This window comes from Sminthopsis crassicaudata, chromosome 2, assembly GCF_048593235.1.
Source record: "Sminthopsis crassicaudata isolate SCR6 chromosome 2, ASM4859323v1, whole genome shotgun sequence".
In the NCBI taxonomy this organism is placed as follows: Eukaryota; Metazoa; Chordata; class Mammalia; order Dasyuromorphia; family Dasyuridae; genus Sminthopsis; species Sminthopsis crassicaudata.
The window spans coordinates 377,738,195-377,753,233 of record NC_133618.1 but is presented as its reverse complement, the minus strand read 5'-3'; the positions used below and the strand labels follow the sequence as shown (position 1 = coordinate 377,753,233).

Sequence of the window (15,039 nt, the reverse complement as noted above, 5' to 3'; positions counted from 1 at the left end):
GAGAGAGGATGTCCCAGAAAACTAGTCCCCACAAGTTTCTGGGTCACTATGTTGATTCACCCGGTACTCTTGTGGTGGTCCTCAATGACCAACCTCCAAAGCTCCTGAAAGCTCTTCGCATAAGTCATTGACACAGTCAGGCAAAAGCATGGCACACTTTAAGCCCCAGGGCTGTGGCCCTCATTTTTTAGCACTCTTTTTAGGGGCTTCCTCTACCTCATGGCACACGTGCCCGTTTGAACATGTACTTAAACAGAGGAGGGGAGAAGGGTACATGTCATACCTGCAATATTTTCCTGCTTCGGACAAATTCCTTTTGTGGGCGTCAGTAGACGGTCTTCTTCATCCGGGGTGACTTGGATCCCGATTTCCACTGGCTCTGACACTTTCCTGAGCTCGGAGCGTGACGAAGGGGGAGGACTGCTTTTATCCAGGCTCTTCTCATAGCAAACACCAAGGCTCCCACTACACTGTTTCTTCTTGTGCTCTATAAACACCAGGATGTCTCTCAAGGGGAAGTTCATCTGACACTGTCCACAGGTCAGCAAGTCTGGATCTGTCCCACCTGCGGTCAGCCCCAGGCCACCCGGCTCCTCTATCTCAAGACCTTCATCTTCGTCGACAATGGCGGCTTCCACATGGTCAGCCTCTGCTTAACATGGAGAAGAGAAAGGGGGAAAGGGGAGGAGAGGGAGCAGAGAGAAAAAAGATGGGCTTAAGCGCTCGAAAACATTTGAACAATCAAACTAGGAAAAGTGGAAGCTCACAAGTGTGGATCTTAGTGCCTGCTCTCCTCTCCCTTTATTTTCCCCTTTTTAGTTCCATTCCCAACTCAGCCACCACCCCAGCTAGGAAAAAGAACCCTGCTTTGTGCTCATAAAATGCTACAGTGCTCCTGGTTGACACTAACCTCATCCCAAAAGGCTGTGGCATTCTTATAAGTTTATATAAGCCAAAAGGTATGTTATCAGGTTGGGGTCTCCAGTATCCTTCAGATAGGAAGGCAGTTTATTTTGGCCTTACTATTGTTACTGGAGAAGACATAATAAAGACAGCTAAGGGACATAGTGGACAAAGCATCAGTTCTGGAATCAGGAAGACCTGAGTCTCAGAAACTTACTGTATGATCCTGGGCAATTCACTTAACCTCTGTCTTAGTTATCTCATCTATAAAATGGGTGTGATAAGAGTACCTACTTCCCTGAATTGTTTTGAGGACTAAATGAGATAATATCTGTAAAGATATTATGTGCACAATGTCTGGTACACAGTAATCTTAACATTTATTGTTATTAATTGGCAGGAAAATCTAGATTGAAGTTCTCCTTTTAACAAAGAATAGCTATGTGGCTCAGGGAAAGTCACTTAACTATTCAGTGCTCTAGGAACCCTTTTAAAAGTAATGGTTGCAGGGAAAATACCATCCCACATTGGTGAAGGAAATTTCCTCACTGAGAGTTCCCTATATCAGTGAAATCCTAGGTCTAGACTCTATGCCTAACTGCTTCAAGATTTACAAAGGATGTACTTCCCAAATAGTCCATATAAAGTTCAGGGAGGTCTTAACTATTATTTTCATTTCACAGATGAGGAAACTGAGTTTCAACAGGATGAAGTAACTTCTCCCATATACCCTAAACCTTTTTCAAAATTCCCTAAGGACGGGCTGTCATCTAGAAAACAGCACCTGAAAGACAGAGCTCAGAGGGCAACAATGACAATCACAAGATGTTTACACAAAAAGGGGGGGGAGGGATATAGATTGGATTGCTTGAAAGTTATTGGTCAGAGCTCTCATTCCCTAATTAGTCTGTCTGATTTTTTCTTTCTTGGTTGGTTTTATTTTCTAACACAGGAGGTCATATATCCATACCATAATATACTTTCAAGTGCTTGCACATAGTAGGTTCTCAGTATGTTTAATTAAAAAGCAAATATATTTTTATTCCGCCTTATTCATTTATTAGGCAGTTGGGAAGGGGAAAGGAGAATAAAGTAGTTTGAAGATAATGAAGATTTTAAAAGGTAACAAGCCACTTAAGGAAGACGATTTTTAACTTTGCAGCCTAAAATTTCATACTGAAACAAAGGGGTCACAAAAAGATTTCATAATCCCCTCAGGATCTGAGATTTTGTTGGAATTTTAGAAATACAAATATTAGCATTCAAACAGAATAAAAGGTGTTCAAGTTCTGACAGCCGAGCAAACTAGACAAAGGTCTGAAACCAGAGAAGCAAGGTAAATTTTAAACTGTTCAGTATTTAGCAAAGAATAATGGAAACCACGAAAGAGCAGGGAACAGAGATGACGGGGAAAAATGCATTCCGTGGCTGTGAAGTTATTGAATGGTCAGAGCCAAGGAACAGATAATTCAAGGAAAAATTTCTGTGGCATCTCCCATCCTCCAAATAAATCACGGGCATGTTATTTCCCTTGATAGTAACACAAGCTTCCTCAGGGAAGCTTCCCCAGCAGTCCACATCTACCCCTATAATATGTACATGTATCACAAACAGGAGATGTGTGTGTGTGTTTGTGTCTGTATAGCAGGAAGAAAACTATAATTCAGGATTCTGCTGAGTAGAAAGAGGCAAAGAGAAGGCTGAACTGAGCTCCCAATGAGATAAATGTAGAAATGCATTAGAAATGTGGAAATATAAAAATATCATATAGGCGAAGAAATCCACACCAAAAGGCTGCTGTCTGCAGAGTTGTAACAAAGAAAATCTACAAGGTAACTAAACAGCAAACACAATACACGTTCTGGAAACCATTAATTACGCCTTTAAAAAAAAAACAGAGTTTACTTTAAAGGGAATTTGAAGACAATACTACATAATTAATTTACCAATTTATTTTATGAAAAGATGCTTTGCCATACTGAAAATGTAATCATAACCCTTCTGCTGAATAGTGATGCTAGGGAGAGTGGATTTCTGTGAACAGTTTGTCAGAATGTAAAAGGTAATTATTTAGTGCCTCTGCTCCCTTTAACGATCTAACATTGAGCAATATTGTTTATATTGAAAAGCTCGCACCTTTAATTACCAATTACATATACATAATTTCAAAGCCAAAGGAGAGTACTGTGAAAACAGTTCTTTAGAAATATAAGGATGTATTGTGCACTATTTCTAGAGAAGGATCCCTAATAGATAGGAGGAGGATGTCAAAATATTTTTTTAAACACAAAAGAGTGAACTAAAAAAAAAAAAAAAAAAAAAAAAAAGCTAAAAAGGACAAAATGAAATGGAGAGTTGAAAGGAGACAAGGGATAAGTTTAGGGTTAAGAGAGGTAGTAGGGGGGAAAAGGACCTGCCACAGTTTAAACCTCACCTCAGTGGAAACCGATCGAAGCTTAAACATATGTGTATCTTTTAAGCTATGATACTCCGGCCTCCATCAGATCTAAAGTAAAATTATCTCTTGATTTCATCATCTCATTGGGATATGAGAAATGTTTTCATTAACTTTTCTTCCCATTTCATAATTTTACTATTTAGATTAGAAGTACCAAAAATTTCTAAACAGATTTAAGTTCCTACTAATAGATCCAGCTAAATGATTTCAAATTCATTTTCTAATTCACAAGAAACACAGGCTAATTTAAAAATTAGCAGAGTTCACATATGTCTATTCGAAAACATTCCTCTTCTCTTTTGCTAAGGACTTGGTAACGACACTTTGGGGGTGGGGGGGTGGGGAATGGTAACATCTGGTATTCTTTCATTTTTGGGCAGCCTTTGCCTTTCAGAAAATCAGCTTTTCACTTTCTTCATGTAGTAAGTCCTTAAGATCCACAGTAATTGAGTCTGAAAGCTTCAAAAGATTTTTAACTATACTATACTTTTAATTTTTGCTTCAAGTCGGCAAGAAACCAGTCTGGCCTCGTAAAGAATGTGCTATCCATATCTTCGATCTCCTCCAGTTCCATAGATAAAAACCAAAGTTCGAAGGAAGATCCACAATACTAAGCACAGGAATCAAAAATCCAAAATTTTAGGGGATTTGCTATAAGTAGAAGAGGAGACACATTTTTTTTTCTATGTGTCCATTACTAAGACAAATGAATAATTTTCAATTTGGAAAGTGAAACCCTGTACATCAGCAACTGTGTTAAAATGACATTATCGGCCAGACTTTACCTGAAGGAGGAAAGAGTTTCTGATTATAAGACCACATGGGCTATGTTCTGTAGCCCTTATTGCACATACCATGCTCATGGAACACAGTGAGATATATATATATACCCATTTCAGCTATTCTCCCATTCCTAAACTCAAATGATCCTTGTATACCACCAGGTAGAGACAGGCCGTTGTTTCAGGCCTAAGAGTCGTACTTGAAAAAAAAAAAATTTTTTTTTTTTTGATACACACTCAGGTTTCATTTCCTTTGGCTGTTATTTGTTTTATTATTATATGTGTTGAGTGCACGTGTGTGTGTGTGTGTGTGTGTGTGTGTGTGTGTGTGTGTGTGTGTACATTATGTCCCTCTCTCACTGGTTTTCATAATTGAAGGCAAGGACCGAAAAAGGAATGAAAAGAAAGAAAAAACAATACTTTCCTATCCTTAGCAAGGGCCAAGAAAATCCAGTCGGACCTAATGAAGAGGGAACACTTTTTCACTCATTACTTGGTACTTTGAGGTTTATAAACTCATCAAAACCTACCTCACTATTCCCTCAAACTCCAGGTGCATGATTTAGACCCCAAACAGCTTCACCCAGATTCCCGTCAGCCCATAGCCACAGGGGAAGGAGAACACCACAGAAAAAGAAAAAATGAAATGAAAATGGGTCTTTTTGATCTGGGCATGCTTTGACCTGCATACATCTTTTGACAGTCACCCCCCTCTCAGGAGTACAAACTGATACCAAGATATCACAGGATACTGACGCTGCTGAGTCCAATAAAAGTTTTGAATCCTTTGCTTTTTGGAAATAAGGAGGAAAAATAAGATTTCCTTTTTGGAATTTTTCCCCCCAATTCCCTAAAATTTAATCTAACACAAAATTTTGCTATTTTAGTGCTTCATATAATATTGATAGAAATATATATATATATGTATATATATATATATGTATAGTGGACGTAATTTAAAAAATAAATCAACGTGACATTAAAATGTGGACATGGAGTGACAGTGGGAGAGAAGTAGAAATCTAAAACCTTAAAATCTTCAAGAGGCCTGATGGGCTAAATTCCATGTTACAACAAAGCTGGGTCTTTAATGCCCAAAGTTCATTCAGCTTACAAAGACAATCTTGACCCCTCTAAGCTGATAAAATCTATGGGTAAATTGAATGTTAATAAGAGTTAAAAAATAAAAACCATCAATTTTGCGAAAAAAGAAAATAGAAAGCATGTAATTCTGAGGCAATCCTCCCCAATGTCACATTCTATCGAGCTTAAAGTGAATTTTAGGTAGCTGAGAATCTACCAGGTCAGAGAGGTCTATATGGAGTGGGGGTCCCCCCCTCCCAATACTATGTAACATCAACACAGCCTATCTGTGGAGATACCTTCATATGGTATATTCTTCCTCTGCTCTGCCTGGTCAGTTACCATCTCAGAGCTCCAGGATGTCCCAATGAGCAGAGCACTGATTAACTGCATTTGATACATCTCTGAATTGCCTCTGCATTCATCCACAGGGAAATCCTACCTCAGAAAGTGGGACTTCAAAGCCTGTTCTCTTTTCAAAGCCCTGCTTTCGGCCAGCACTACCTACTTACTTACATTGCAAGCAGCAGCAGCTATGTTACTGCACCCAGATAACACAGAAGTTTTCCTGTGCTTTCTTCTTCTGCTTTGATTTAAATCCAAATTCCCATCATTAATGGGTGAGCTACAACCCAGGAAAAAAATGTGCATGGAAATTAATTTTTTTGGTAAGTAGGGGCTGCTTGCTACCCAGAGATTCCTAAAATGGGTGGCCCCCAATATGCTCGTCATTGTAATGTGTCATCATGTTTACAGAACAATCGGAGCCGGCCTGCCTCTGTCTACAGCTAAGCTGGGCTGGGCTAGACTAGGCCGAGCTAGCAAACTCAAAGAAAAGATTTTACACCTGCTCCTACGAAAGGCATTCTTAGGCTCTGAAAGCTCTCATCTTCCAAAACACCCTATGTTTACTAAGAATTGGGGAGCTGATCTTTTCCTTTTCTTTTTCCTCTAAAGGGAAAAATTTATTGCACATGGATGATACCAGGCACCTAAACCACACCAGGCTCACATTCAACTGAGCACAAACACTTTCTAAGCTCATGCCATCAATTTTTAATTTCATTGTATCCAAGAGAACATAACGGGGGATGGGGGAAGGAATCAATTGTGTGTGTGTGTGTGTTTGTGTGAGAGTGTGAGTGAGTGAATAATTTCTGAATAGATGACTCAAAAAGTGACGGCAGATTTTTATAAAGTTGTCTTAACAGTGAAATAATAACTGGCTCACATGGAGACAGACAGAGGGAGAGCAAGAAACACAAAACAAATGTATATTTAGAGCATTTCTTACATCATTACAGAAGTCTTAAAACAAATTCAGAGTATCCAACCAAAAGATCTAAGTCCTACTTAGCCACAGCCCAGCCTGGACCAGTCAGCCTTGCTGCTGCTGTTTGGCCACAGGGCTGTCCACCCTTTGTGGTTAACCACACATTTAACAGGCCAGGTTCAAAAGCTGAGGGCCTGGGTGAGGCATCTATTGATTGGTGGAAGGGTTCAATTATTTCTGAAAGGGGAAGGAGAAAGGCAGAGACCAGAAGGACAGTTGCAACCACAGGAGTTAGAGCAAACGACATTACTCTGTACCTTATCTGCTCTCTGGCCCTACCAATCTCTCTTTCTTAGCCATCTCCTTCTGTCCCCTATGGAGAAATAGAGACCTGGCACCCACACCCATGGCCCTGATCCATAGGAGGTGGAGACAAGCTTCTTCCCACACTGAGACACTTCCAAGGAAGCTCCTCACACCTCAGCCCTCACAACAGACTGAATTCAAGGCCTTTCCACTAAGGCCCTAGGCACAAAACACCCATGAAACAAGACAGACCTCGGAAAACGAAAAATTGTCAAACTGGGGCAGCTATCCAGGAGAGAGGCTCAGTCTATGCAGCACCAAGTAGTTTGGTTAATTGATTTTTGTTATTTTGTTTTCCTTCCACTAAAACCAGCCAAATTAAATGAGTATTTTGGCAGAGGGTAACCATTTAACAGAGGCAACCCGGTCAGTGTTTAAGTTGATAAGAAGGGCCTAGGGTCCCGGGTCTACAAGTAGTCTTATTTCAAGCTGTCTTTCTTGAGTACTAAATTTAAAACATCATTGACAAGAGAGAAATGGAAGGAGAGAGTGGGAAGAGATAGATCCCTTCAAATAACTGTCTCGTCCATTGACAAGTAGGTACATTATAAACACCCTCTTGAGAACCATCTCCCAAATCTGCCCAAAGCCTTGGGGACCAACCACCTTTCATGTCCCAACCCACTCTCCTTTCAGAAACTATGGAAGGGTAAGAGTCTGAGTCTAAGGAGGGGGAAAAGGAGAAGGCTGAAAAAGACATTCAGGTATAGTTATGGATTTATTACTGACATGTTACTTAATAAAATGCTAAGAACACAGCACCAGAGAGTGACCTATGTTTTGATATATAAAGTAGCTGTTTTGGGGGGAGGGATGGATGGGAAGGGGGGAGGGAGAGAGAGAGAGAGAAGAGAGAGAGAGAGAGAGAGAGAGAGAGAGAGAGAGAGAGAGAGAGAGAGAGAGAGAGAGAGAGAGAGAGAGAGAGAGAGAGAGAGAGAGATTTACTACTGAGGAAGCCTTTAAATACATTCTGCAGGTCTTGTAAAACTAAAGTAGCTCTAAATCTTCAGAGTCACAGCAGAGATTGTGATGATGTGATATAAAAGCAGCCTTTGTTGCCAAATGAATTAGATTTGTTTTATTTAATGCCATTCTTTTAAAAAAGAAACTCAGCAACAGCAGCAGCAGCAGTAGCGGCAGCGGCAACGGCCGCAGCGGCAGGCAGGAAGGCACTCCTATTACAGGATCCCAAGTGCCGACCTCTCCACTGCCAGAGAAGTCGACAGTATGTAGGACGACCTGCCTTAAGCCTCTGATCTCCAGAATGGATTTAAACATGACTGCCCTTCCAAGTAACTCTTTCTTAAAAGTAAAATTATTTCCAAGGCCTGGACTAATTATAAGAACACCGGCATCCAACTTTTCTTGAGTCATTTATTTTCATCAAAGGATGCTGCTATACTGAAGAATACATTAGGACATTTATCAAATGTATTTGTATTTCTGTGGCTTTAGTGGATAGGGTCATAACACGTTAGGTAAAATAGAGTGGGGTTTGTTTTCTCTCCACCACTACCACCACCCCCTTCCCCCCCACTTTGAAGTTCCTCAGTGTTGTACTGTCTGGGGCTGAATTTCAACAAATTATCTTGAGTATGTTGAAGCCACACAGGCAAAATCATTAGCCGCTTCAGAGGAGGGGAAAAAAAAGAAAGAATGAAAGGAAAAAAAAAAAACCAACATGAATTTCTTGCATTGTGGCAACTACACAAAAGCCTTGCATATGTCAAAAATACAGAACTAAGTCCCTATGAATGTGCTATCATTAATCAAATCCCCGATCTGGTGTCACTTTTGCCAGTAAAATGACGATATTCCTCTAACCCCCCTCACTGACACGTGCCTGAGACACATGAAGTGTGTCCCTCGGCTTCCATTTGTTTTCTAATAGTCTGCTCTCCGCACTTTTTATAGATGTCTTGGGAAAAGCTGCTGCTCAGGGTAGATGGTCCACAGCATTTCTGGGGGGTGGGGTGGGATGGGGAGACGGGGAGCCCAATAGGACCAAATCTCACCGAGATTCATGAGCTGCAACTTACTGTGGACCCACAAAAGTGAGGGAGAGGTTTACAGCACCAGATGGGGGGGCAGTATACCTGTGGCCCAGACTCCTTTTATGAGAGTAAATAAACGATGATGAGAGATGAAGATGCCATAATAAGAGCAGCTGAATGAATCATACATTTATCAATACTGCAGACGGTTATTGATGTCTTTCTTTTCCCTTCTTCATTAAAAATATATAAATGTATCCACATCTAACACCACGCTAGCAACACAGACCCTATAAGGTGCTTGTATTGCATCAATAACTTTACTGTGTGGGATGAGGCAGTCCCCAAAGATCATTTATTTTCCTCTTTCCCTGCCCATAGGTGACACTATTGTTAGTCTCCAGAGACCAAACTCCTTAGCCACTCTGGTTGAAGGTGAGTCCGGAGGCCAGTCCCGAGAACCATTACAGACACAGTACAGTATGAAGAAAAGAGTGTTTGGAATGACATCCCAGCTCTGCCACTAAGTTGGAATGATATGTACAAGAAAGTTGAATACTCTGGACCTGTGTCTTTCTCCTTTAAGCAAAATGCAATGGAATTCAAAGATTTCTAAAGATACTTTTTGACTCTGATAGTCTATTTCTAAGATATCGTTCAGTTTTAATGTCCTATAAATCTAAGTCTCTACCAAGTATAAATACTCTGTGAATCTGTAAGGTTCCCTACCTTTTTAAAGCTCATGTATTCTATAATTCTATGGTGCTTTCCAGTTCTGACATTATACAATTACATGATTCTAAGGCCTCTTCCAGTTTAAAAAATTCTGTGACGATCATTTAACAATGACTTATTCTCCCTCTAAGTCAAAATTCAACCAGGCCATGGACACAGCTCCCTTCTGCCCCCCCTCCCTAGGACTCTTAAAACCCACATTTCCATCTCAGGGGTCTCTGCAGAGTTCTGTGCTTTCATGGCTTCTCCTGGGAAAAGTTAAACGCTGTGGAAATGAGACAGACCACAAGGGAGAGGTCTGGGATTTCTGCAAAGAAAACGATTTTTGAGAGCCTGTGGGACACTGATCTCTTCCGTATTTGGGGGGACTGTACATCTGTATTTCTGGGCTCTCGGCTGCTGTCTCTATATATTCTTACAACTACCCCACTTCAAACGTTAAATGAAGTAGAGAAATCATCAGATAAATTGCTAGTCCTCTGTACTCGAGAGTGAAGGCTCTTTCTACAGTTGATGACAGCCCTAGTCTTTTGTCTGACCTAATTTATTTCTCTTTCAGGTTAGAATAAAGCACTCCTTCCTGTGACAGTATAACCTCCCCTGCCCGTATATTGAGCTCTAACAGAAAACTAAATGTTGCTGGTTTCTGGTGAATTTCTTGGACTCCAAGAAGAAAGCATTATGTATCCAGAAAGTTAGTGATCAAAGCACGAAATTTTATGTTCAGGTAAGAAATAACCCCAGGCTGGAAAGGTAGCCACATATACAGGACAGCAGTCCTCTATGGACTAAGCAACCTATACACCTTATTCCACAGAAACTTTTGTACATCATATGACTTAGCATTTTTATATCTTTTGGGAATTGGTCATCTTGTCCTCCATAGGACTTAATCACTACACAGTGGCTGAAAGTGAAGACACACATACTATAAAATTAGGTATAAAGGGGAATTTCCATTCAGTAAGTTATTCTGAGTCTCTGACGATTGAATGCTGGAATGCTTTCCCCTCCGGTATGTTTGTGACATGTACAGCAGACAAACATGGATGTACAATTTACAATATAGTAGAGGGATTTATTTCCTACACCTCAACTGACAATGATTAATGATTATTGTTAGCCTGATTACTTAATAGCATTATGGAATTTTCAGGATATAAATTTGGGAGGCTGATAGGGAAACATGCCATTAAAATAATAATAATAATAATCTTAATTGTTTTTAAGCCCATCTGTGAACGCAGCCTTGCAAATCAATGATTGTTTGAAAATAGATTTCTCAAACTTATACTCTCATTTTGCCCGCACAGATCTCTGCATGGAAATCAATATTACAACTTTACACTTAAGACATTCTGCAGCAATGCAAACTGCCTCCGATATAGCCATTATTTTCAATCCTATTGTATCCCAAACCACCAGTACACCAAGCTCTATTTAACCAGCCATTACCATGAGACAGGCTATGAGCTCCCCCTAGTTGTCACTGCATGTCAGTTAAAGCCACAGGGCATAGTTGAGACTTGGGTTGGTGATTCAACTATAAAAGCCTGTAAAGTTTATTTTGGTAAGTATTTGGACACAAGCAATACGTAGTGCAAAACAATCAAGATAGGAAATGCGAAAGGGAAATACAGGCTTTGTGCAAGACATTTTAAAAAATCCAAATCTAAATTCTGATAAGGAGTGCAGATTAGGAAAGCAATGACTGATACCTGTAATTTGTAACATTTAACAAGGATCAATCATGTTTAAGAGATAATTTCTATGAAAAGGGTCCAAAGTTGGCTTTGTCCAGCACCATAACTGGTCAATAAGTCATCATTCTAAAAACAATATTGCTTCAAAAATCCTACATCTTTACCCCCCAGAAATTTCTAGGTAAATAATAGGTATCATGAAAACAAATGTAATTCTTCCATGGAAAAACTATTTTTATGTTAAATATTTCAGAGATTCAACACGAAAACAAAACAAAACAAAAAACTATGGGACCAGGAATACTGAACAGATATGTTCTTCCCCACTCACTGATAAAATGCTCTTTAATAACATTAGAAACTTCATAAGTATGTTTCCTATCTCTCAAGTATGAATTAAAAGGGGAAAAAAAATCTTCCCAGAATAGTGCCCTATGATGAACATATTTTTATTACTCTATAGAATTTTTACAAATGACAGGTATCATGTCCTTAACTACATAGGTTTTCTCCTATGCAAGACTGTAGGAAACAGAAAAAACTTCCTTTTCCCTAAAATCCAATGTAAGAAAATTTTCAAAAGCATTTGCTAATCTAAAAAGGCTTATGAACAGAAATATGTTTATAAATAGAGAATAGTTAACATGACCATTTCTAAATTACAATCTAATTATTATTGTTGTTGTTATCATATTTAGTCATGTACCTTTAACAATTAGTCTTTCTGGGGCTTCAAATCCCAGGCTTTTCCATTTATAGCTATTTTGAAAGAATGGGAATTCATGAGGATAACGATCCATCTTTCTAAAGAAATCTATTGGTTGATGACTGAAAAATTCCCCTATAGGATCTATAATTTTTCATAAGCATCCTATGTTCTTCATGAAGCACCAGAGATATTTTCTTTACTTCAAGAAATTTCACTTTACTGCTGGACATTCTTGGCAGAAGGAATCACACAATCCCTTTTTTGATCTCCCCCCACAATCTATAAAATACCTCATTGGTTGTTAGCTTTCTCTATTGTTACTGGTATTTCATATTGTTTTCTTTTTTTTAAGCATTTCAATATTCATCTGAGTCAAACATTTGAAAACAAATTGGAATTTAATGTTTTGGTAAATAGCGGTCTCACACAATCTTCTCTCTTCTACCCTACCTTTTCTCACTGACTATAAATTTAACTAGCTCATTATCGAGGCTTTCACTGTAATAACTTCTGGGCAAAGACTAGAGATGCTATTTAAGTTACTGTCCCCTTCTTATTTTTACAGTTATTCACATTTATCCAAGGTTGCATCATTATGGAAAACCTGGTGGCTGCCCACATAGGCCAATGAGTTTCAAGCTTATAAATAATCATTCAAGCTAACAGATAAAAATGAACTATATTTTAAGTTTTTGGTTTCACATGGAAGATCTAAATTTTCTTTTAACCCTCATAGTGTGGAAACTAATAAACTTCGGTGGAGCAGTGACAACAGAGCCTTTGCCTGGCAAAGACTGCTGCACCCTGAATGCAATTCTCCCTCCAGTCAGATGTCAAAGAACCACAGCTGAACATGAAATGATGCAGAGCCCAGAAAACAGTATCAGATTCATGCCGTTTTTCCTTGCCCTTCTCTCTCCCACCTCCCATGTGAGCACAGGACACAGAGACTGGCTGCTATTTAATAATAAATAACCCTTCCAGAAAACTGGTTCGACTACTCTCTCCCCCTGAAACACCCCTCAGAAGTCTGCAGATAATTCTGTGTTTTCTGCTGAAGACTTGCTAGAAAAGCCTTGCACTGCTAGTTTTCCTCCACCTTTGACTCTCCCACCACTTACATCTGATCTTCTTTCTCCATTCCATACACTGCTACTCAAAGTATTTCCCCCCTACCACCAAAAGCTTTTGAGAGAGAGAGAAATGGATGGATGGATGGATGAATGGATGGATGGATGGATGGATAAGGGAGTTGGGGGGGAGGAATGAATCGTAGGTGGCTTGCCCTCCATTCCTCCCCCAGCCTTCACACCAACCATCACTGTGAACATAGTACCTCGGCTTCCCTTTCTGCCTCTTTACTACTTTTCAGTAATTCGATCAAGAAGAGAGATGAAATTGAGAGAAAACCTACCTGCTTCCTCCTTCAAATGTTTCCCCCTTACATACAAATGCAGAAGAGGTTTTCTCCACCACAAGCCATATTATCCCCACCACCACCCCTCAACAACTCCCCCCACTTTTCCCCCTCCCCAAAAAACAACCTAAGCAATCATAAAGAAAATACTGGGTGGGGGGGCGCTGAATTCTCTAGAAATTAGATTGATGTCTACCGGAGAGACGTTTTCGATTCCCTCCCCCCGGAAAAAAAGGGAAACACTGTGATTGTTACTCTTTGGTAAAAATAGAAAATATCTATTAGCCTTTAGTACCTTTATTTTTAAGAAAATAAATTAAGCTCAAATCTAGTTGCAAAACATTTTTTCTTTTAAATAATAATATAATCGAGTTGAATTTTCATTTATGTCCCCACAAAGGGGGGGGGGGAATGCAAAATTTTTAAGTGAGCTTCTTTCCCTTCCCTCTAAAAAGTCATCCTACTTAAAAACCGAACGCGATCCAAATTTGTCCCCCCCATCCCCCCCTTCAAGAAATAATCCACCAAATTCTTACAAATTTCTCTGTGTAACAAAGAAGAGATCGCAACACCCAAAGCTCCTAGCTGATGGCTTCTATTCTTGGTTTTCAAGGGAGGGGAATACCCTATATATATATTTATATATTTATATATTTATTTATTTATTTAAATTTTTTTTTTTAATATAACATAAATATTCGGATTTTCACCGTCTCAGCCAGCCCTCGGCTGCTCGGCGCACAGCACTCTCGGAACACAGCCGGGGCGTTTTGGCCACAACCATAATAGGTTTATGGTGAATTGCAAGAAAACAACCTGCCTCGTATCCTGATTGCACCCAGAGGATGTTTTATTTCTATTGCAATAAAAAAAAAAAAAAAAAAAAAAAAAAAAAAAAAAAAAAATTGCGCGCGGCTAAGAAGTGAAGCACGCGTTTCAGGCAGAGGGGTTGAGAGAGGCAGGAGAAAGCTTGTTTGCGGCAAGAGGTGCACCCAGACCTTTGGCCACAGTGCAGCCGAGTGCCTGGACTTCATCTTCGCGTGTCTGGGAAGCTTTTCTCTATCTTTGTGTACCTTCGTCTGTCTGTCCTCTCCCTCTCTTTTCCTTTCTCTTTTCTCATTTTTTTTTGTCAGTGCATCGGAAACTGCAGCCTTCATATGGGGTTCCCAGACTTTGCCTCGGTTCAAGTGAATTTACCCATCACAGCAACTTGCTTTCTCAGTTAGTTGGCTGCAAATGAGGGCTATCTTGGCTTGTGTTTATTTAGACAGGGAAGATGATGGATTAGATAGATAGATGATAGATTGATAGGTATCTGCTTTTGGATTGATAGGTATCGATTTTGCGTGTGCACCCCAATCTCCCCCATTCTGAGATGACATACTTTTCCCAGAAGTAGGAATTTTTCTACAGCTCAAGTCCCCCCACTTTTGGGGACGAGGGGAGGGGGAAAGAAAGCAGGATTATCCCAGGAGACTTACGGAGGTAGAGGAAAGTGGGGGTGTAGCGAGGGGGGTGCCGAGCAACTACTAAGTTCAGTTCTTTTGCGGGAGGGGGAGGTAGGCAAATGGGGGGTTAGTCTGCAGCACCTGGAAAACTACCCGGGCCGGCAGCCT

The 15,039-nt window shown here is 39.9% G+C and overlaps 1 protein-coding gene across 4 annotated transcripts in view; it reads right to left on the bottom strand.

Annotated features, from left to right (window-relative positions):
* BCL11B (BCL11 transcription factor B) overlaps positions 1-15,039 on the bottom strand; it is a 137,793-nt gene that overhangs the window by 120,994 nt on the left and 1,760 nt on the right. For 2 of the 4 annotated variants that reach the window (XM_074291338.1, XM_074291340.1), the window contains exon 2: positions 284-652. In XM_074291338.1, the coding sequence (XP_074147439.1) occupies positions 284-652 (369 nt within the window). The remainder of the gene's footprint in view (positions 1-283; positions 653-15,039) is intronic. The other 2 variants (XM_074291339.1, XM_074291341.1) reach the window with 1 other exon arrangement.